Below are 24,733 nucleotides of genomic sequence, written 5' to 3' on the forward strand. Positions count from 1 at the left end.
CAGCACATAGGAAAGCCAAGGAATGATGGCTTGGAGTTTATTGATAAATGATGCGGAACCTACTATTTTTGTTCACTGAGTCAGAGTTGAAGACAAACTGGATTCTGTCCAGCCAAAATTTTAAACAAAGACAGCAATAATCCACTTCCAGGTGAATGCTTTCAGTCAATTTTGGAACGTTTCACCTGAAATCATTTTTCTTCATATCAGACTACAGATGGCACTATTGCCTCAGTATGTTTGTAGTGGTACTCTCATTCAGGTGGCACATTACCAAAATTTGATGAATAGCTTCAAGGTAAAGCATCAACATGTAGTCATCATTCGAAGTTTGATGATCATAAACTGCATGTTCAATGTGAAAACGTATACAGGATGGACAGGTGTGCAAGTAGTTTTGGACAGCCACCTCAGAGTACTGAGGTTTTGGGTTTGAATTTGGGTTCTGGCCTTCCTATGGGGAGGTTGCACTTTCTCTCTGCTCAATGTTATTCTGGGTACTCCAGCTTCAGCCCACATTCTATAAGCAGTATGTAGGTTTTTATTCTTTTGTTGTAAATGTGAGTATGAATGGTTGAATCCAGGGCATACCCTGCCTTTTGCCAAATATCATCTGGAATAGACTCGAGATCAGCTGCAAACCGAGAGAGGATAAGCGGTATAGAAATTGGATGGGTGGTCGATAGAATATTATTAAACGTCTCTAAGACCAGATAGTACTTAAGCTTCACATTACATCAGAACTTGTACGGATGAGTGCCAATCAAAGACTTTAGGTCATATGATTCCATTTCGAGAGACGACTGGGTATAAAAGGCTGCAGCTAAAAACACCGCAAATGTTCTGAGAATGTTTTAGTTCTGCTTTCCAATTCAATGCAGACTGTTCTCTGCGGTATTCCAAATAAAATGAGAAAGACATTATACAGTGTGCTCAAGTTGATGCAGCTGCTGCCTCGGATATCTGAAAGGAAAAAAAATTGGAACCGTCGATTCACACAATGTTCCTAATTCTGCTCCAGGATAAGAGGATAGGTTCAGTATCAATGAGCCGCACCCTTGTAAAGCACTGCAATAAATGGAAATGTACCAGAAAACACAATAACTAAAATAGCCAAAGAAAATGTCAATCAGCTCAACTTTTATTAAGACATTTTGCTAGATTTGACTGAAAGGCAAGTTTTCTTTATCAATGCACCGTCTCGATAAATAGCATTCACTGAAAATCCTTTTCGGTCTTGTACACATTGTTGTAGCCTGTTAGGTCAAGACAACTGAATGTAAAACATTAAAGCAAGTTAGACTACTTGGAAATTGTGTTGCAACATACCAGATGGAAGGACAAATGTTTTCATTTGAGAGGATGCAACACGCTGCCATTGTCCATATCAATTTCAGCCAATTACCAGACCAAAACTTGAAAGGGCACAAAACAAAAACAAACCAATGTTAGATTAAGTTTCACTTCAAGTCATAGGGCTAGTTGAGCTGCCATATGGCTCCAAGAGCGTGTGGTCATCAAAAGAAGGAAGAGGGAAGGACATCTAGGACATGGTTATCTGCATGGTTTCCAGCATCTCCTCCACTGCCTTGACAGAGCACTTGTTCTCTTTCGACCCACGTCCAGCCAGCTGCAAATGTCAGAAGAAGGTGCATAAGAATCTCAATTGTAAGAAAGTAGGGGAAGAAGATTTAAGTTCAAATCTTGCCACCAGGTAAATTAATAACAAGCCTTACTAAAACAAAGATTATAAACACACACTTTAATGACACACAAGAAACATTATGGTTTTAACTGAACTATGCAGTATGTCACCATCAACTTGATGAGCAATCATGTGAAGTAATACAAATTATCTGATCGGAAACTGTTGTATAACATCATTTTATTTTTAGTCTGCGTGTGAGCTGACAGGCAGGATCTGTCTGTTTCCGAGGCCTCCGGTATTAGCACACAAAATAGATTTCTGCACTGTTGCTGAAGGGCTTCACAGGAAATGCTCACAGAATAAAATCCAAAATACATACATATTCACTCATCCATAAATGTACTATATATGACCATACTTTTTCAATCCAATTAAACATGTCCTGCTGATTGGGGCATGTCCTCAAAGAATAGCAAAAGATTAAATCAACATCCTCAACCTTAGGCCATCCTTAACTCAGGGACAGAATAAGAGGGTCAGGCCAATTAAACACAATTTGCTCATTGTCCAAAGGCTGCAATGTGATGAATTTTTCATTCGATGTGTTTTTTTGGCAAACGTTTTATCTTTTGTGATCCCATAAAAGCAAATAATCGTATTGTCACATCACATCCTATATTGACAATTATATTTATATACGTATATGACTATATTAGCAGTCAATATTATGCATACTATATTGATAATAATTTATAATACTTCAGGAGGGAAAATAAATTTTTGGTAATTCATTTTATTTGGTCATCAGTCTAGGCAGAGGTGGTCATTCCTCCAGACTGATGGAAAGTCCGTCAGTGACTGACTGACGGATGCCTATTTTGCAAACGACAGTTGATTGACGGTGACATTTAAATAAAATGACAGATGAAGCACTGATGGAAGTGGACTTTTGTCCATCTGTGTAATTAGTGCCTACCGCCTCAAATATCGACCGACCACTCAGTCCGTCATTGACGGACGCCCGCCCCACCTGTCCCATGTATTGGTTATAATACAGGTTTGAGTCGACTGTATTGACATATAACAGTAGATGAGGCAGAATCATCAGTTAGGCTGGCGAGAACTACACATACAAATAACTGACTATTAAGCTAAGAGGTCCAATAGTACAACACAAGCAATTTTATGGACAGCTCAACTTACTTCAGCAAGACAATGGGAGGCTTCGGAATAAAAGGGTGTACCAGAATGGCCTGCCTGCAGCCCGAACCTGTCTCCCATTAAAAATGTGTGGCGCATTATGAAGTGTAATATATCACAACGGAGACTCAGGACTGTTGAATAGCTAAAGCTGTTCATCAAGCTGGTAAGAATTCAAAGCTTCAACAATTAATGTCCTCAGTTCCCAAATGTTTGTTGTTAAAAGAAAAGGTGATGTAACAACGTGGTAATCATGACCCTGTCCGAGTTATTCTGGAATGTGTTGCAGCCACAAAATTCAGAGTTAATTATTGTTTTCTATAAACAACAAAGCTTACCAGTTTCAATATTAACTATATTGTCTTTGTAGTGCATTAAATTACAAAACATCACATTATGTTTTGATTTGTCAAATGCAACGTTCCATCATTGGAATTGGGTTTGTATTTAATCCTTCAGTTGTGCTCAAGCATTAGAAAACAGGAACTGTCACTAAACTAACAATTTCCATGGCCTGAGGTTTTTTTCCTCTTTTGCAAAACTTCATCATAAACAGAGCAGTTGGCTAAGGTGTACAATTGGCTCCATAAATTTCCAAGAGTGACTCATTCAGCTGGATTTAGGGTGTGCTGTAATCATTGCATTTCATCGCCTTGATGCCTATGTGGCATTACCCCGGATGTGAGTCAATTAGCTCCTCAGCCTGAGGTGTGACCACTATTTTCGAACAGTCAGAATAGAAAAGACAGCTCTGCATTTATATAGAGCATCTAATTAAAGAATTATGACACAGCAGAAGTTCATGGTCTGTGACACAAGACCTAATAAGAAAAAGTTTTGGATGAGTAAGAGGAAAAGGCCATGTTTTAATGCTTCCGCACCTACAGCTCACATCTCCGGGGTGTTTAACGTGTCAATTGACCCCATCGCTAATGACTTCTGTTATTTTTTTCCCTTTTAATAAATGGGGCCCTGCCAAGTTGACCCCTTGCTGACATGTGCACTCACCTGCCCACCTTTTTCTCACTGAGGTATGACAATCACCAGGTACCAAGGCTCATAAATATAGACGACTGACTTAAAAAACTTAAAGGAGTCATCAATCAGCATGCACAAACCCACAGCAGCCTGCAGCTGTCTAACAGAGAGGGCCCACACAGTGACTCCTTTAAAAGCGCTTTGCAATCCTTATATAGGAGGTGAGGAGCAAAATAAAGCCAAAAGTCATCAAAAAATGCTTGTAAGGAAAGACGGAAGCAGAGACAGCACATATATATATATATTTTTTTTGCTTCAACACAAAACGCATGTTTTAAGAGTGGGACCACTGGCTTTCAAGAGAGGTTAAAATATTTCAGACTTTAACCAGAAGAACTCAAGTATGAGGGAATCCAACGAGGGGGAAAAAGACAATTACACTCCATCATTTTGTGATATTTATTACAACAGGCAAGCTCTATTCTGTTTTTGGATGGTTGTAAAACTACAGGCATCCAAGCATATTTGGCGATCCAAATAAACTATTCTAATTATGTTCATCTGCAATCAATTACCCAGAAGGAAATCTCCCTCAACTATAATTATTCAATTGAAAATTGCATTGCAGTCCTTCAGCAAAAATGAGGTAGGGGGTGAAATCCAAAGTATATATGTATTTGTAGAATATAACACAGAGATGCCTCCACTGACTGTTAGTGGATGAAGACAGTGTTGATTTTTCAACTTTAGACTGACTGGCCTTCCTATCTCTCTTTCTACATACCGTACTTGTAGCTACTGTATATAATTTTGCAAGTTCAATATACCGTAAAATTAATTTAAAAGGTAATAATTGTTACTACAATGGTTAGCATCTCTTCGTAATTCAGTGAACCAATTGACTTTCTGATTTGTGTTGTTAAAACATGTCATGTTGCACCGGATTCGGTCGCAATTTATCCACTGTTTGCACATTCGGTCATTGGTCCTAATAATATGTCAGCTGTCTCTTCATAGCTTTGGAAAGAAAAACTTAAGCATGAGCCTTGCAAAAAGAGAGAATGTTTTTGTGTTTGCCGTGGTCCATTGCAGAACTCATTGATCATGTCACCCATGGGGGGGTTGTGGACGAAGGAGGTGCGGACAAAGTTTCCTAAATTAGAAACCAATCATCAACCGGGTGAGGGTGGTGCTGAATGACTTTTTCACGACTGCAAAACACTGGTCAATGGGGGGCAGTGCAGGGGAAATTATTGCAGCTCGGAAAATATTCGTCAATGGGATTGGTTGCTGACAAAGATTCATGATCGGAAATCACAAGCTTCAGTTTTCCAATCCCCCTTCCCACCCACTAATTTTATTAGAGTTCTAATCTGATTAGAATTCCAACTAACACATTGTTTTGTTGGTTGAGCTGTGGTGAATGCATGATACTACTAGAAAAATTTGATCAAGTTATTTTTGTAAAGCGTTTTAAAGAATCGTAATCTATTTTAAGATTTAAGACTATTTTCGATCATAAATTCCTATTAATATCGTGACTTAGGGAAAAAAACGTTTTACATTTTAATGCCAATCAGGGAATTGATTTTGAAAAAAAAAAATCATTGATTCCGTGATTTTTAAAGAATCTGCGAGAAACCTGTAATAGCAACAACAAACTTAATACTGTACACATGATTAGTGCAGATCCTGCAACAAATAAAACAATGCTTTCAGGACCAGACAGCAGAAATGAAAATATCTTAAAAGGATAAAAGCAGTGAATAATAATGTCACTCACCTTATAGGCTCTATTTATTTGATTGGCAGCCCAAGCAGAATACTTGATGTTGTCCTTTTTCACCTTGGCACTAACCTTTGGACTGGCAGCAATGTGACTTGCAGACTATATAGGGGGGAAAGCACAAGAGAGTTCAAGAGATGTTGTCTTTATCAAAACGTGGTTAATAAATAGAAGCACCATACTTTGTACAATGGTTTCTCAATTTCTGTTTCAACCTCACTAATCAGAACAGCTTTGCCTGAGATAGGCAAAGTTGTTCTTGGCAAGGAAATGGTGTGAGTCTTTACATGCTACCTTTGCACAATGTCGATCTATAGGAGTCAAATTTCTCCAGCACCAGCTCTTCAGAGCAATTAAAAATGTGGTACGCAAAATACCTTGGCACTTAATGCATCAGATAGCATGTGAATCACAGTCTTTGCATGACTTGATAACTCCCCTTCAAACCACAAATGCCATGTATTTCTCAGGTTCCTGCCATCATCTCCACACAGTACACCAAAAAGGCTTACCATGTCTGCAGTTTAAAGCCCTGGCAACCAGGATGCTAAAATCGGAACTCTGTACCAATCTACATGGTCTTTGTTTTATAAACTGGTTTTGGCTTCTGTATTTCCTTATTCCGCTCTGTGCGTGTTTTAAGTCAACAGACGCCTTGATTTAGATGATGTCAAATCAAACAGGCTATCCCCTGCATGACAAAGTGCACTATTTTAGTGGGGAATCCCCACACGTGTTGTAAATAACTTAGCCGCAACCCAACTGTGGTCACTGCTACCAGTTTGTCGGTGGATTTGCCAAAGTTGGTGCAAGCTGGTGAAAGTTCCCTGCACTTTCGGTGACCTTCTTGCACCTGTAAAGATGTGGAACAGCAAGACTTGCTGAAGAAAAGAAAAACACTCATCAATCTACAGATGATAAAGTACAAAATCTCACTAAAAGTACTCAGTTAAGAACTAAGTGTTGCCGGATGACTTGTCAGGAAATCATGAGGTCTGCTCAGTCTCCAGGCAAATATAAATGTTAGAGGAAGCAAATGTCTCCATTTAGCCCAACTCTGTTCCTCATTCTTGTTGCTGATCCTTCTGAGAGTTTCAAAAGTATGCTGTTTTAAATTGTTTGGATTATATGAAGAATGCCAGTGCCGCACAAGAAAAACAGAGGGGCTTTCTATGTTAGACCAGCTTCCCCTATTCACCTTTGATTCCAAGCACCCCTTCGTTTGTGTTCTTATGTCAGGTCTCACTTTCAGATAATACATTGGCTATGGCAAACAACATCCGGTTTAAACAAATGAAATTACAAGTGGGCTGTTGGGCCAAAACTGCAATCAAAGTGGCACCTTGTTTGAACACTTTTCCAGAGATTCCTGCTCTCTCTTTCAAGCCATGACTACTTTATTTATTTAAGTCATCATCATAAAAAAGTTCCTGACAAGGGAGTATTATTACTTAAAGAGTTCCAGTGGGGAAGACTTTCCAATGCTTGCGTTCACCATCTGAGTCAGCAATGAGGTGACCTGTCTGAGAGCCCCTCGAAAAAGACATTCACACATACGCCAGTGGACACATTCACTTGCGTGGCACTTGGCACACCTAGTGGCCAGCCTCAACACTGACAAACCACAGGGCTACAAAAAATGTCTATTTTTGTTTCTTCTGTCCTGTTTTCTATCCCAATGTCTCCACATGCAAAGCAGTACTCACCATATACAGACCAAACAATGCTCTCATGTTTCTGTTGTTCAGCCTCAGAGCCTGGGCAAAATACTTTCTAGACAGCTCCAGGTTTTCCAAGCCTCCCTGGGTGTACTTCACCTGTGAGGGACAACAACAAATAAGCTGTACATCGTTGCAGTATCGTAATAGCAACATGTCATAGAGTAAACACTCATGAGCCACTATTCTCTGAAACGACACGAAGAGTGTGTCTGTCTATTTGGTGTTTGAGTGGAGGCTATATTCATAGCAGCTTCACATTTATTCCAAACTTCATCTTTATGCTTCATGACAGATGTCCAGATGGTTACCTACCTCAGCATACTGCTCACAATACAAGTGATTGTGAGGATTGGTCATCATCAGCTCCTCAAGACAAAATGCAGCTTTTCCATAACTGTGAAAGCCAAAAAACACAGTAAAACTGATTTAGCTGTGCAGAAATTCATACCTTGTACATAGCAAAACACGCACACGCATGTGAGCACACACACACACAAACATCTCTGTAAATAGCCCAAATGTTGTATATAAGCGCTCAAATGAGAAAATGTTGTTGTTTGCGCACCTTATCTAATGTGTAAATAAATGTTTTTGCCATTAAAAAGACATTTTTATTATTTTTGTTCATGTTTTATAGAATAGAAGGGCTGTTGAGATGTTTGAGAGGTCACTAAACCAAGTTAGGAACCGGATGAATTTGCCACTTATCCACCATTCAGAATGCTCGATATGATAGGTGATATGATCATCAATGAGAAATAACAAAAATGAGAAAAAAAAACATCTAAATATTAGACATATCCATTATGTTCACATTATAGAGGGAAAAAAAAGTTATAGGTTATACCATCCAGATTGAACTGCCACAGCAGCTATTTAAAGACCGCCATAGTAACTGGCTGAAAGATTAACAGCATAGGAGGGGAAAGGAAGGTGGGAACAGAGAATGAAAGAAATAAACAGGGGGAAGGGGTTTCACAAAAAGGGAGATCAGAGGGCTCAGAAAGTTGGGGGCTGCTTACAATTACCACTTCCTCTCCATAAAGACTTTCAGATGTGCTCGTGCAGTGGCCCTGGCTTGCAACAGAGTCTGTTCCATTAGCCCAAACAAGAATCTTGTAACAGGGCCAGACTCTTACCTCTCCATTTCTCTCTAAGCCATCGCACCCCACCATCACCATGCTACTCCTCCAAGGCTGCGCTGAACCTCACACAATACCACAGTTCTTGAGCAACTCAGTGTCCACAATATACCGTAATTTCCGGTCCATAAGCCGCTACCTTTTGCTCAGGTTTTGAACCCTGCGGCTTGTCGTCCAATGCGGTGTATCTATAGATTTTTCATGATTTTTGTGATGGCTTGATCACTTATACACTCGTAAAAAGGCTGTAGACCGCTGTTGTGCGTCACCGCTTTGCTGGGCGGAGGGATATGTGACACGGTCACTGGGGAGAAGAGGTGCGTTGATCGCATGCCCATCCGCCAGGCAAATGGTGCCATATAATTGACACAAAGAAGAGACAGAACGAGATCAAGAGGGACATTACTCAAGAAAGGAAGCTTTGATACACAAACCCTCATTTTGGGGGACAAAAGGAATGCATATGAAGCCTCTTTTAAGTTAAAGGCAGTCGATTTGGCTCTTAACATGCACTGTAGAGGTTTCTTCCGGTCACTAGGGTGCACTGGGCTATTGTTGATGGCATCTTGTTACGTCGCCCTTTTCTTTATTTCCTGGTCACGTCTACTCTGGACCTATATGTTTGCTCACTAGTTGAATGTAACTTGGCGCTTTGCGCATGAATAAAATTAGAATGAGCGGACCCTCATCATGGAAAATGCTAGAAGAAATGCATAAAAGCGACAATGAAAATAAGACTGAGAAAGTGTGAGGCGAAGTATCAAGTATTTCAATCGGACACTGAGGAGGAAGACTTCAATGGTTTTAGTGCAAAGGAGGAAGATGAAGACGCCTCTCAGTGACTTTTACAGGTATTTCTTTTAACCAGCCCTGTTAGTGCTGTGCTACCGTGTTGCTGCTTTGTTACCGCCGTGTGTCAGTGACTTTTACCGGTACGTTTTTTTATCCAGCCCTTTAAGTGCTGTTTTACTTCCGTGTTGCTGCGGTATTACTGCCGCGTCACAGGCAGTTTGGAAAGAAATGTTAAGGTATGTTATTAAAACTTTTAAAAGGCTTTGTGTCCCGTCTTTCTTTGTAAATAACTTGCGTGCACATGCGGCTTTTAGTACGGTGCGGCTTATTTATGCAAACTCCGTTGATTCCCTTAATTGTACTTCCAGCATAGTGTTTTTAATCATCAACTGAGTACACCTCAAAAGATTTGCCCGAAAACCTATCGGACTGTCAAACTACACTTTAAAATACTCCCAAACACAAAAAAATCCAATTAATTTTGCAAAGCTGGAAATAATTAGTAGATGCCAATATCTGTCTACCTAAGTTTGGAATGTTTGGGATGTACTCAATTATGTTGAGGATTTTAACGGTAAAAATGGCATAGTACAAACAAGTGCTTCATAAATTTTAAGTTTCAGGGGTATTATGAAAATTTATTTCTCATCCTTGCATCTCCATTAGCCTTGTTTTTTTTTCTGGCTGGGGAAAATTTGTGCCGCTACCCTCTCCTGAGAATTTCACAGCGTGTTCTCTCTTTCTGTCTGTCTGTCTCTCTGGGAAAAAAAAAAGTGATGATAATGCCATGCTGTCCGGAAGAGGAGGAGGGGAAATGGGGAGTTTTCAAATGCTCAATAAAGAAAACAATGAAAAAGAAATTGACACGCCTGAAGATAAGGGGTGGGAGCAAAATTAGAAGTGTTTGAATAAACTGGGAGATAATCTGCTCACCCCTGGATTTCCTCTGGCTGCTACAGCCATAAAGCCTCCCATACAAAAGCCAGAATTCTTCAATAAGTAGGCATCTTACCATGCTGAACATTCCTTCTGTCATTGCCTTCATACCAGAGCAACCAAGACTCCATTGAGCCAACACATACTAGCGCACACAGGAACACTAAAGTCAATTCAAATGGCAACTTTTTGGCCTTAACAGTCGAGAAAGAAAAAGAAAACAAGTTACTCGTTTTGACCATGAGGGGAAATTAAACAATGACAACAAAGATCACTTCAACATACCACTAGTACTTTGTGCACCACCTCTGGCTTTTATAAAAGATCAGTGTCAGAGGCAAGGATTTATGAGTGATAAACAGTACTCCTCATTAATCTGGCTCCAACTTTCTCTTTACCAGATTATCTTCTGCTACCACCGAAGACTTTCAATTGGATTGAGATCATTTGCAGGCCTGGACATTGACCGTATGTGTCGTTCTTCAAGGAATGTTTTCACAGTTTGTGCTCTAAGGCTAGCTGGATTATCAACTTGAAAATGATTACATCATACCCAAGGTTCCTTTCAAGTGATGAGGTGAACACAATGTCAACGTTTAATGAAGATGTAATGACAGCTAGCCCCAGTGTCATCTAATATGCAGCAACATGTCATAATTTGCAAGTTTTCGACAAGCAGTCGTTTTCGTATGTCATAAAATGTTGGCTTTGGTTTAGCTTTTTTGTATGTAAAGCCCATTTCCTTCAGGCGGTTTCTTAAAGCTTAGTCACAGACGTTGACTCCAGTTTCCTTCCGTTTATTCCCTCTTTGTTTTGGAGACGTTGCCTTAAGTTTTCTTTCTTGATGCTTTGATGTCTTCCTTGGTTTACCACTATACTTGCCTTCAACAACCTTCCCATGCATGTTTCTTGCACTTGGTCCAGATTTTAGACACAACTGTGAACAGCCAACAACTTTTGCAACACTGCCCGATGATTTGTGTACCTTTAAGAAGTTTTATGATGCTCTACTTTGTTTCAGCTGACATTTCTCAGGTTGGAGCCATGATTCATGTCAGTACACTTGGTGCAAGAGCTCTCCAAGTTGTGATCTATCATCACTTCATCTTGGTCTGAATCAGTCCATGAAACTTCCACAAGTTTTTGGCTCATCTCGATACTTCTCTCCAAAATCCTACCTGGTCTTCCAATTCCTTTTGGTGATGAGTGGTTTGCATCTTGTGGAATGGCCTGTACACTTTGTCACTTGGTCTTCTTCAAATAATGGATGATGATACCTTCACTCCCCTGCCATGTGGAGGTTGGCAGTGATGACTGTTGACTGTTGTCTTTGGGTGTTTTTTCATTGTTTCCACAATGTTTCTGTCATCAACTGCTATTGATATCCTTGGCCAAATTGTTCTGATATTACTTGTTCAGTACAACATTATTTTCTTTTTCAGGACAATCCAAATGGATGTATTGGCAATGGTCAATGCTAAAAAATTCTGAATGATTTTCCCTGTTGTCAGATTTGATTTTTTAGAAACAATACTTGATTCTATACACATAGATAGATCGATAGACAGACAGACAGACAGACAGACAGACAGACAGACAGACAAACAGAAACACCAAATAAGGATACCAAATAACCCTTTGCAGTATAATGCAAATGTACTTACTCATGCTCATTTATGTAGAGTTCTGACAACTCGTGCCATGCTTCTTGATCCCCAACAAACCTGTGAACACAAAATGACCACAGAATAAATAATGCATAAAACATGAAAGTTAATCCAGCTAACAAGAGCTGCTCACATGGACCGATGTACTCAGAATATCAGGGAAAGCGAGAGAGCGAGTGTGAGAGAGCACGAGTCAAAAAGAGAAAGCGAACAAGAGGGATACACAATTTGTAAACACACAAAAAATGCAGACACACACACACACACTATAGATACAGGACATACAATAATGGGTCAAGGGGACTTACTGCTCTAAATATTCATTGAGCTCCCGGATGGCTTCAGGGCTCTTTCCCTGGGCTTTCAAAATAGAGATCTTGCGTTTTCTTGCAGACTGAAAAATAGAACGTAAACAGGATTTAGCCCAGAGTGCTTGACAGAATATGACTGTGATAGATTGTATGAGTTCAGAGTTTGTTTGCACAGCAACTAACAGTATTTATCTCAAAGGAATCAATTTGGTGTGTTACAGTCATGAAGAATAATGGGAAAAGCCAGAAACAATAGATTAACATTATAAAGTGTATTTACTCCAATAATGGAGTCCCAAAATGAAGAAGCCAAGCAAGACATTAGAGGAGATATTGGCAGTATCCGATAAATGAGCTCACAGGCACAGAGCACACAAGATAAAGTAGTGAGTCATGACGAAACCATTTGGGGAAAATGGCACACTGCCCTGAACCCAAATGCCTGTCTTCCTGCTGGCACAGCATGCATCTAGTCCACTTGTCTAATTTACATTGGTTGAAAAATGCTTTCCGCTTCGTTTTGATGTTGAATTGACCTAAAGGTGGATTAAACTCTCATCAATTTGAATTATAAATTATTACTTCCACTGCTCTGACTTTTCCACAGTTTTACCCATTTTACTTTCTTACTGATGGTAATGGGTGAAAAACTTAGGAGGATGCTGTTCCATTTGAAGTGCACTGCCTTGCCGCAGCTTACATTACTTATAGAATTGCACTTGATTGAGTGGGGCTTCCTCTGCTTGACTTACTGCCAAAGAGTTTGGAACCAATGTACGAGTCATGTCAGAAGGAATCCATTTATTAAGCGTGAACATGGATTTGCGCTGGCACCGCAGTACTGACCAGCTATGGTCTCCAGGCATTATATAAAACTCAATTTCAATGATGTTGGGATGGTATGTAAAACAAATAAAAACAGAATACAATGATTTGATTGATTGATTTGATTTGAATCCTTTTCAATCTATATTTAATTGAATACACTACAATGCAAGATACTTTATTTTCAAAAAGATAACATTTATTCACAAAAAAATATTTAGCCATTTTGAATTTAATGCCTGCAGCACATGAAAAAGCTTTGACAGGGGCATGTTTGCCACGGTTACATACATCACCCTTCCTTTCAACAATAAGCATTTGGGAACTGAGGATACTAGTAAATGTTGAAGCTTTCTAGGGCAAATTGGTTCCCAGTCTTGCTTGATGTGAAACTTGAGTTAAACAACAGTTCAGGAGGGTCACTGTTGTCATATTTTGAACTTCAGAATGTGCAACACATTTTCTATGAGGGGGGGGGGGGACCGACGTATTATGCACCGGACATTCTGTACATAGTTTTGCCAGGATATTAATGTGGTGGGTGAAAGATAAAAAGCAATGGAATGGATACGAGTTAAAAAAAAAAAATTGGATCCATCCATCCATCCATCCATCCATCCATCCATCCATCCATCCATCCATCCATCCATCCATCCATCCATCCATCCATCCATTTTCTGTACCACTTGTCCCCACGGGGGTCGCGGGCGTGCTATAGCCTAACCCAGAAGTCATCGGGCAGTCTTGTAAAAAGAAAAAAAAAAATTTTTTTTTTGTTGATTCCACAGTTTGGGTTAATGGGTACCACATCAACTCCACAGCCTGTAATTACAACAGCTCACTTTCCGATCTCTGCTTTGCATGTTGGCATGCTTTGCAAGTCTTCCTTGTGGTTACCAATTTTCCGTCATTTCTTGGGCCTATCCCCAGCTGACTCCTGAACCTGCAGGAGAAATTGCTTGCAATAGTCCTTTCCCAAAGATACAGTAGTTGATAAACTGATGAAGCTCATCTCTGCACCACCCTTTATCACTACACCTAATTTGAAAGAGAAAGTATGGTGGGAAATGGTCTATGGTTAACACACCCAAAAAAGTGTTCCATCCCAAGACCAGTACTGAGTGCTCACTTGTGTCAAAATAGTTTATCATTCCCTTTTGAAAATGTTTCTGGAAACCCTACAAATACCTCGTCACTTGCCTTTCCAGTACAACCAGAACATCAAGTGAATATAACTGTTGTTGAGGCTTGTCGGAGTACTTTTGGCAATGACCAGCTTGGCCTTCCTATTTCCTGTGTGTGGTTTGCTTCTTGTAGCGTTGCATCTGTACTTTTGTCCTTGACCTTAACACCTACTGCTGACGTTTCTGTCATCATTTGTTTGTTTTACGTTCCTTGTTCTGTTTGATGTCTGTTGCTTTTTTTTTTTTTGTGCTGGCTATGGGAAATATTTGTACAACGACTGACTGAGGCTTAAATACCCCGACAAAAGAATAAAAAATAATTTAAAAATATGACTTTTGATATTGCGGCCATTTTTTGGAACGTAACGCCCGCAATAATTTTACACTGGGCGGTTAGGTTAGGGTACTTTGGACAATAAAATCCATCCAACATATCCAAGCCAATGGATGCTTTAAGGCACCCACTTCACATTAGAAACATTTCACTGTCCACTACCCGACAAAAATGTCACAGAATGTCCTTTAATTAAACACAATGCTATGTTTGCAAATACATTATTTGCAGTGTTATAAAGTCATAACTTATTTTGTTATAGAAATGGCAACAGGCTGCGGTTTATTTAAATTTCTGTCATCTAATGATGGCACATTTGATTATTCTCTGTTACGTACTATCAGTCACTGGCATACATAGATGAATACATCCATATAAACAGTAATTTTCTGACAAATTAAGTGAAATTGGTTGGGAATCGGTGTCATACCGTATTTGTAGGGTCGTCTTGAAGAATGGCATCATAGTGCTTATTGGCCTCATCATACCTGAGAGAGAGAGAGAGAGAGAGAGAGAGAGAGAGAGAGAGAGAGAGAGAGAGAGAGAGAGAGAGAGAGAGAGAGAGAGAGAGAGAGAGAAAGAGAGAAAGAGAGAAAGAGAGAGAAAGAGAGAGAGAAAGAGAGAGAGAAAGAGAGAGAGAAAGCGAAAGAGAGAGAGAGAAAGAGAGAGAGAGAAAGAGAGAGAGAGAAAGAGAGAGAGAGAAAGAGAGAGAGAGAGAGAAAATAAAATCTCAGTTTTCACGCAATATTTTTGTAAAATTAGGCGGTGCGGCAATAAAAAAACGTTAGGGAGAATCAAGTTTCTGCATACAACATGCATGTGTGTATGATTACAAAAATGCTACACAGTAATCAGTGGTAATCTTAAGAATGAAATAAACACTCAGCTAAGAGTAGGTTGCTGTTACACAGCCAACTTTGTAAGCCTGTAACATTTCACAATGAGTCATGAAATTGATGCAAACAAAGCACTCTGTTTTGAATATTCTATTCGTTTGATTGTGCCCAGTTTGATTCACCTTTAAACAAGATCATATTGCCACATTAAAATGTTCTTAGATCTGCAGCCAATTTGTTGATTTGGCTGTCTGTGTCTTGACCAACAACACCAAAGTACATGTGAACTTGGTCACCCAAAACTAGTTGCTGAAGCAAGCATGATTGCTTGAGAGCAAAGTTTAAGGGTTTTAGATATCAAATTATACTGTAGAGAAATACAGTAAGAAAAGCTAACTTAAAATGTATGCATGAACATTTAAACTATACCTGTCATATTCCATCAGGCACAAAATGACCATTAATGATGTTTTCAAATCTAAAACACTGATATTTTAGCTGTCAAAAAGCAGTGTCTAGTCAGTGATCAGGCAGTGCCCCAGCACATACGCTACAGCAGACTGAAGCAACTCTGGTTTCCATTAGCACTGAACAGCCCCACGTCAAGAATGACTGCCTCTGTCACACTCACTTTATTACTCAGCCACACTTTGGAACGTTTCAGATGGCACAAGGGTGCAAGCTGCTGATTTGGTGGGGAGGGGGCGCATGCTTTGGAATTATTGTGAGAAGTGCACCGTTTTTTTCCTCTACCAACTAACTGATGAGTTCAGGTCACCTAATCGAACAAAAGACTGAAATGTTTTTTGTTTTTTTTTAAGTTTGGTAAATACAACAAAAACAACCGAGGGAAGGGGAAACACCCGAGGTGACGTAAACACTTACTGAGCCAAGACACTCTGATTTGTACCAGAACCAAAACCAGACGGGAAAGACAAAAACAGAGATTGAGGGACCCCGAGAATAACAGTGGAATCTGACCACTTCCTTCCCGGGAATCCCGAAGTCCGAATCAAGGGCTATCCAAAGTCAAAGCTATTCTCCATGTTACCCAATTCAGTAAATGAATGCTGAGTGATCCAACATAAACACACCCAACCCTCAAACTTTTCTGAATATATACAGTCTCAAACTATTGTTTGAAAATCAGTATACAGTTTTTGATTTCAAGCCTTCTTGAATACAATTCACAAAAGTGATGCTTTTGCCCCCTTTTCTGCTCCAGATTTTGTTGCACCATGCTTACCTTTCCAAAGCTTCCAGCCTCATGCCCGATAATCGCTTCACTCTGTGGCTATCTGGAAACTGCTTCCTCAGTTCCTGTAGACAGGTCTGCAAGGATGTGGGCAGACAAGAGACACCAATTATAGTTGGCTGCATCTACTAAACTATTTTATGGTCCATTCGCGCGCGCAAATGAAAAAAAGTGCAATTTTGAGATGTTGACCTATTTTGCTTCCACAAGACACTGTCCAACACAAACCACCTAAAATATGTCTTTGGATTTAATTTTTTTTATACCCAGGTTGCCCGCTTGACTTAGCTTGCTGTCTCTTAACTGTAACTGTTTGTTTAATCTATCAAAATCATAACGGGGTATCAGCAGGAAGACTTTTGAAGGTCATTTTTAATGAAATTTAGGAGTTAAAACTAATAATGTGGTATCTGCAGGAAAACCTTTGAAGATCATTTTTAATGAAATTTAGAAGTTGTATCGTGATATAAAAACTAAAACAAAATCATAACGGAGTATCTGCAGGAAAACTTTTGAAGACTATTTTTAATTAAATTTAGGAACTGTATCATGAGATAAAAACTAAAACAACAAAATCAAAACAGGGTATCTGCAAGTAATATTTTAGGATTTAGGAGCTACATCATGAGATAAAAACAAAGAATGCAGCCAAGAAATTACATGAAAGTACATTTATTCGAATTGTATGTGGTATTCAAGTTAAGTAACGTCTGAACTACAGTAAAAAGAAATCATTGCGCTGTAAAGTCATAAAAGCAGGATATGCTTGTCTGAAATAAGTCACCGGCCAGTTAATCTGTTCAAAGAGAATAAACTGAATCTATGCCCATTTTTTGAAAAAAATAGAGTTAACCATACCAGTGCATTCTAAAATAATCTGGTTTTAAGTCACATAGTTTAACTCCCAATTTAAGAACTACATGCATTTATTTGAAGGAGCTTTAGCTTCACATCAGAAGGTTCAGAGGTCATGTACCCTTCAGTCAAAATGACTGGAGAGCATGTGATGGTTAAAATGAGGTCAATATGGCAGATTTGGTAAGAACAAAAATGGTGTCAAGAGGATTCCTAACTCAATTCTAAAAGGATTTTCAGGGGATCCACAATTGAGACACATGGTTTTGTGGAGTCACTATAGTCCACAAATGGGGAAAGTGGCGATATTGCAATGGCGACTAACATTCTGTGAAAAAATTAAGCATTTTATGTGGGGGAAAGAACAGAGCTGCATTTAACAATAGGCCACCTGAAAACCTACTCACGACACACCGCTGGCATATTTAGAAAAATATCTATTTCCGATTAATAAAATGTATTTAAAACATAATACAATCAAATGCTGTGAACCTACATCCAGTGAACATTTTTTTTGCCTTCAATCTAACTGTGGACTACTATACAGCAGGTACAAATCCCACGCCCCCCAAAAACTATTTTCCAAACAGTCATTCCATTCGTGTACAAGCAAGTGAAAGGGGACATTTTGAAAGAGATCTCATTTTCTTTGCGGTTATATGTGATGTGTTTGTTAAAATTTATAACAGAGACAGTCATTAGATATATTTTTTTATGATATATTTTGTTCTACATTTCAATGCAAATACTCAATAAAAAAAAGAAGTTGACTGTAAATTAGGGTCACTCTCATTCTAACCCTCAGCTAATGATTTTTTCAGAACAACAAAGTAATACCATTTGGCCAAAATGAGAGCAAGAACGACTGATTTGGAAGCTTTTGGTTGGGTAACTGAGTATCATAGAATCTTACTAGAGCCAAGTCATCCCGACTGCAGTCCAACGCTGCAATCATCACCTGTTCATAAATAATCCATACTGGGCAGAAGAGAGACAAACAAAAGAGGCTGTGTCAAAATACTTTGCAGTTACTTTCTTGGTGCAACATTATAATCAAGCTATCGTAGCACAGTTTTCTAGAACAGCATTCTTATGTCTGTTTTTTTTTTCTCCGCAGAACTGTACCATTTAGAAATGTGGTGACAGCAAATAAAATTTGAAAAACATTCAACACTTGTTATTTTTCCAGAGGAAAGCATGGTGTGTCCATTTGGAGAGAAACAAGAGGATGGTGCCAACTCATTAAACGTAGAGGCCACTTTAACGTATTAAGTCAGAAGCCACATTTTTGAGAAATACTGTATGCTAGTTCTTGCCGATGTCTACACATGCTTTGTACTATTCTACTACCCCATGCATAAAACAATATGTACACACTATCTCTCATACACTTACTCAAATTGAGTATTCTCACCCTAGAGCTGTAGTCCACTTTCAATGAACAATTAGTTTTAAATAGTGCACTTACTGTCATCCCCCAGCTTAGATGAATGTTCACCGATGAGTTCTTCACCAACATCCACTATTTGTTCACTGTTTCTGCAGTTATCCTCTCTCCATTTGCGCAACTTGTCTCGCATCTCTGTAGATAGAGTACATAAAATAAATCGTACCACTCCAAATAGCGCCGTATATTGGTAAACAAACTTCGTTCGTGTGTTGTGCAGGAATTTGGTACGATATGCAGTCGTGACATATGCGAGCAAACAATAACATTGTGCTGCTCTGTATTTTAGCAGGGGAACTTCGCAAACACCGCGATTACAGCCACATAATTGTCAGTATATTCCTAAAATATATGATTGGCATTTTAAATTAGCAATAATGGGTATCAGTGACAAGCTTGCAGCTATGCCTCAACATAAACAACCATCGCTTGAAGTAAGATTGACGTGCAACAAACCATACGCGAACAGAACTAAAGTCCTTTTGTCTATTACAATATGTAACTATCATGTTATGATCGATCATCAATAACATCCAAGGGAAACTGACAGTTGTTCATCTTGAATAAGTCTTAGCGATGACAAAGCTAAAGCTAACAACCTAGCATTGTTATTACTAGCGGCGATCTACTTCCCACATTTACATGCTGCCATTTTAGAGCATAACATACGACCGCACACAAAGAACATCCCAATACCTATATACTGTACTATCAAATAATTATTCAGTGAGAATTACGCCTTGTCTTACCTTCCCAGCCTACATCGTACATTTCTGAAACCGACGCCATCTTTTCTATACAACAGCCCCCGTGTGTAAGTCATGTGACTGCTCGTGGGCGTGTCATCATTATAACGTAGTCGCCGATGATGAATAAAATATTTGATCGAGAAAAACAAGATTCTGTTGTTGTTGTTTTTTTTTGGGGGGGGGGTGCTTCCAATTATTGTACATAAATATTTTAATAAGTAATTTAACCTAACTTCGTCAGTGCAAGTTATCTTTGTCCACACTCATCGCCGCAGGACATGTGTCAAACTGAAGGCCCGGGGGCCAGATTCGGCCCGTCACATCCTTTTATGTGGCCCGTGAAGACAAATCAAATTCATGTTAGTACTAAAATTGAAAATTGTCTTCACTTTTAAAAAATGGAGCTATTGCGTATATTTCTTACCATTCATCTTTGAAAAAAAATTGAAAATGTTTTATTTGTTTCAGATTGAAAACTAGTTATTCATCAATTTGTTGTGTAGTGTATACTGTATATAATATGAGGTGTTAATACATTTATTTGGGTTGACAGTCATAATGGCCCTCCCAAGGAAACTATGATGACGATGCGACCCACAACAAAAATTAGTTTGACACCCCTTCCAAAGGGAGTTGTAAACACCCACAAGGATGCTTGTCCAAGTCACCCACTTGTGGTACGAATCTCCAAAAATAAACATTCATTCATTAATTTGCTGAACCGATGATCCTCACTATGATCACAAACATTCTGGAACCTATATCAGGTGACTTCCGGCAGTAGTCGATGTACACCCTGATCGAATCACCAGCCATTCGCAGGCGAGACTTCAATGTGTTAAATGCTACCGCCGAGTCCCGACACTTGAGGGGATACAGTGAAAGCACTCTGTCTGTGATCTGCATCAAGTTAAATGGTTCCTATATAAATATAATTCAAATGAATAAATAAACATCCAAGTCTGATGGATTGTGGGTACAGTATGTGACAACTGACTCCAGCCATCATCTTGTTCATGAGTGTGGAAAGAATGGAGTGAGGTATTGGCAGCTCATCCTAATGTCTGCAGTGATGTAGACTCTGTATTGGTCTGTTGTGGTGAAGAAGGAGCTGGGTGGAAAGCGCTCAATATACCAATCAATGTACTTTTCTACCCTCACTTACAGTCAGTAGCTGTGGGTTGCGACTGACAGAACAAGAGCCCACATGCAAGTGGGAAATGATATTCCTCCGTAGGGCTCTCTCCCTTAGAAATAGGGTGAGAAGCCACTGCTCCTAACCCTGTACGGCTGGATGGACACATGGACACTGTGCTAGGCCAAACGCAACAAAATGTTATTCCATAAACACTTAGACTTTGTCATTCATACCTGAAAAGTCTAAATATAACTGGCTTTTCGGGTTGAACTTTGAATCTGGTTGACCTTGTCAAACATAAATACGTATCGTCTATGAAATACTAAAATTGTAAAACGCATGCTTTAAAACTGGAAAAACTCCCAAATGAGGTGTTTTTGGTCGCAAAGAGAGTGTATTTGAAACGATACAACAAATACTAATCAAGAGTGTTGCTAGTCTTTCTTTTTTTTATTCAAAACTCCAATCGCTACCAAAGCCTCAGAGGCCAGGCCGGATTTTTACCCATGACCTCAGAACTGTGAGGCAGATTTATCAGTTGTACTACTCTACCACCACGATCGTGATGTAGAGAAAAATAAAATTGTTATTCAAGTATCAATCATTGGATTGTGATTTTCTTCTGAGGTTCTCATCTACTGCTGACCACATTACATATTGATGTGGATTCCAGCACAAACTTGCTTACAGATACATTTCAGGGCTCTTGTGTCATATCCTATGCATAGGCACAATGCTCTATGAAGGGAGAGCGAGATGGAGATCTTTCTCCTGGCATTACTGATGGTGTTAAGTATCTGAGCATAAACAGTAATGGCCAAGTGCAAGTGCAAAACACTAAGACTGAATATGATCTTTATTTGAATGAGTCATAGTTTCAGGAATCTGTGTCTTTGCAATTTAACAGGACATGGAGTAGTGCAAGTGAATTTATATGCCTTTGAATTCATCTGGCAACATCAAATACTAAGTCATTGTGTTATATTTAAATTATCATACACTGACCTTAAAACTGGAAGATGCCAAGGAGAGTCTATGAAAATGAAAGCCCCAATAAATAATATTGTGTAACAAACACTAAACAGCAAATCTCACATTCTGGGTTTGAAGATGTTAAAGTGCTCTGTGAACAGGTTTTCTATTACTTTTAAGATCAAACTGGGTGTGGTGAAGTAAGATTAAAAGACTCATGACATAAGGGGACTGTGTTTATTGGAGCTAAAGAAATGTCACAAAATGGAAGGTTACATCCATCCATCTATCCATTATGTGAACCGCTTATCTTCATGAGGATCGCGGGTGCGCTGGGGCTTATTCTATGACTTCGGGCAGTTGGTGGGGGACACCCTGAACCGGTTGCCAGGCAATCGCAGGGCACACATAAACAAACAATCATTCACACTCACACCTACGGGTATTTAAAATTACCCCAAGACCACAGCATCGACTCGCCAAGGAAAACAGCTAATAAACGGCAGTGCTCCCTCACCTCAGTTAAGGTCAGTGTTGATGACTCAACAGTAAGGAAGAGACTGGGCAAAAAAAAGTGCAAAGTGCAAATACTTTCTTAAAGTTCTGTTGTTGCAGCCCTCTGAAAACACAAATTGTCCCGCTTGAATGGTACTTATGTAGGTTTCCACACCTATCACATACAGGACAAGTGTAGAGTATAGTATATTTTGCTTTGCAGTCGGTGTGTATGAAAATATATTCCAGTGGAATCACTTCACAGGCATTTTATTTTGATTTCTGACAGAAGCAATCAGAGTTGGCCATCTCTAAAATGAACAGTTATAGAGTAAAAATTGAGGTAAGGCTGAGGTGCTTTCTGTGGTTTTGAAACAGTTCCTGTTCCATCTAGATTTCATTTTCATTGGTGTTTTACAGTGAGTTGCGGAAAATGAAGACGAATGCAATTAGCAACCATGTTTGGACTAAGCCCTCTGGAGCCAGCACCACGATGTTTACGTTGGAATCTGATTGGTCCCCTGTCTAACCAAGTTGCTTTCACCTCACTGCGAATAACTTTGTACAGATGACTTCAGCACGCTTACAGACTCCGTCTCGTGCACCTTTGACCTCTCCAAAATTCCAAGTGAGAGGCCCTGAGCAAGAATTGATGGAACATCACTGTTGGCCTTCCTTACTGTCTTGCTCTTTTCTCTCTTGCTTTGGTGCCAAGAACAATATTCAGATCCATGTCAGGGTAGCACCACATTGGTCATTAGTAGAAGATTGCTTTGGTGGAGTACTACCACATGAATTTTGTTTTTGTATTAGCTTCACTTACCTCCTCCATAGTCATTAAAAATATTTGGAATACCTAAAGTTACATTCTTAAAAGTTATGTTATTGTGGTTTCTTTGACTAAAATAAAGCCTAAAACACTTTACCTATCAACGACTAAAGCTTGACAAAATAAAAACAAGATGAGATTAATATTCATTCATTCAATCACCTTCTGAACCGCGTATCAATAAATGTGCTAACCAGTACCAAAGGTAATTGAAACTGGACTAAAATTGAGACTAAATTTCATAATGGCTAATAAAATTGATAACACGAGATGGAATCTCTCGAGCACTAAATCTTTAAGGGGACAAACTTGTACAGTTATTTTTTTTTTCTTTTTATTATGTTTTGTTAAAAGTTAAAGGTCAAACAAGTCCTCTTTGAGGACATGATAGAAAGGGTTGAGCTGACAAACCATTATTCTTTTTTAAAGGGTTATAAATCTGTCATCATCATAACAGTGAAAGGAAAAGCCATTCTTTCACAGGATAGAACCTAGGGGTTGCAAATTTAAGGAGAAGAGGAGCAGCTCCAAAAGTGATTCAAATATTCTTTACATTGTAGATTTCTTTTGCTGTCTTTGTCTGAGAATACTTGCAGGCTCCCACTGTACCAGTGAGTTATTTCCCATCCATTCTACTTTAAAATTAATTTTTATTTGTTTTTTTTATTTCGGCAAGTACATGATCAACATTCATTACAATTTCATTTCACATTATGTTAAACATGACTAAAATTGAATAATAACAACTAGTCATTCACATAAATTCAAGCACATAACGTTTTCACACATGCACTGAAACTGGACAATAGGACATATGTTTATATAGAGTACATGGAGAAATTACTGAGCAAGGATCCTTATGCACTAGTACAATGGTTCTTAACCTAGGTTGCTAACCTACTGTATAGTTTGGCTCAATAACTACTCAGAGACAAGCAGGAAAAACGTTGAGTTTAGGGTTTACTTCGCTTCTCTGTCAATGAAAAAGATCAGGTCAATCTCGCTTCCATCAGGCCTGCTAAATGTATGTCAGACTTTGCATAGTGTATTTACAGTACATACTGTATCTATTTTTAATTATTTAATTTGAGTTCAGTACTCTTAAAGGTGGCATTATAATACTAAAGGACCATACAGTTGGTCTGTAACAGTATATGGCACTCCTATTCTTTCATCTGCAATGTTCCTTTAATCCCTTGAATCTCTGTTCCTTTGCCATTCCATATCAGAGACATCTCATACACACTTATGACAAAGCAAATAAACAACAGCTTTTAAATGTGCTGGAGGGCCGAGATCATTGGCATCAACGCTTATCGGTCCTCCAGACGCCGGCAGTGTCTTCAATTCTCACAGGCTCATTGCAACAGGATGTCTGCATTGGCATTTTAACGCCTGGGCCTGCTGGGCCATCTCTCTCAGGTTCCCATGAAGCCAGGTGAGGGATGCAGTTGTGCATCCGTGTAAAGAGGTACAGGTAGCACAGCAATTCTGTCCTTGTTGGTTGCAAAGACCTGATCCCATGTTCTCCCTCTTGGATGGAACAGCTCCAAGGGCCTACATTACTGATGCCTGTATCCACGATGAAAAGCCGCTAGATGTTGTGGTAGGCCAGCACTGGAGCCTGTATCTG

At 39.2% G+C, this 24,733-nt stretch overlaps 1 protein-coding gene across 1 annotated transcript; it reads right to left on the bottom strand.

Annotated features, from left to right (window-relative positions):
- Positions 1 to 1,120: 1,120 nt before the first annotated feature.
- Positions 1,121 to 19,788, bottom strand: emc2 (ER membrane protein complex subunit 2). Its single transcript, XM_088387651.1, has 11 exons — positions 19,667 to 19,788; positions 18,939 to 19,052; positions 18,384 to 18,448; positions 16,607 to 16,692; positions 14,955 to 15,012; positions 12,179 to 12,264; positions 11,868 to 11,927; positions 7,646 to 7,727; positions 7,319 to 7,429; positions 5,610 to 5,714; positions 1,121 to 1,630 (listed from the first exon to the last, which is right to left on the bottom strand). The coding sequence occupies exons 1-11, from the start codon at positions 19,704 to 19,706 to the stop codon at positions 1,544 to 1,546; spliced, it is 894 nt and encodes a 297-aa protein (XP_088243777.1). The 5' UTR covers positions 19,707 to 19,788; the 3' UTR covers positions 1,121 to 1,543.
- Positions 19,789 to 24,733: the final 4,945 nt, after the last annotated feature.

Source organism: Syngnathus floridae, chromosome 10 (assembly GCF_059516105.1).
Source record: "Syngnathus floridae isolate MCC-2025c chromosome 10, RoL_Sflo_1.0, whole genome shotgun sequence".
Lineage (NCBI taxonomy): Eukaryota > Metazoa > Chordata > Actinopteri > Syngnathiformes > Syngnathidae > Syngnathus > Syngnathus floridae.

Coding starts and splice junctions, on each gene's coding strand:
- emc2 (XM_088387651.1), bottom strand. CDS start 19,706: ATGGCGTCGGTTTCAGAAATGTACGATGTAGGCTGGGAAG. Junction 5,715..7,318: donor CATTGTTTGGTCTGTATATG/GTGAGTACTGCT, acceptor CCCCCTATATAG/TCTGCAAGTCACATTGCTGC. Junction 1,631..5,609: donor AAATAAATAGAGCCTATAAG/GTGAGTGACATT, acceptor TGACATTTGCAG/CTGGCTGGACGTGGGTCGAA.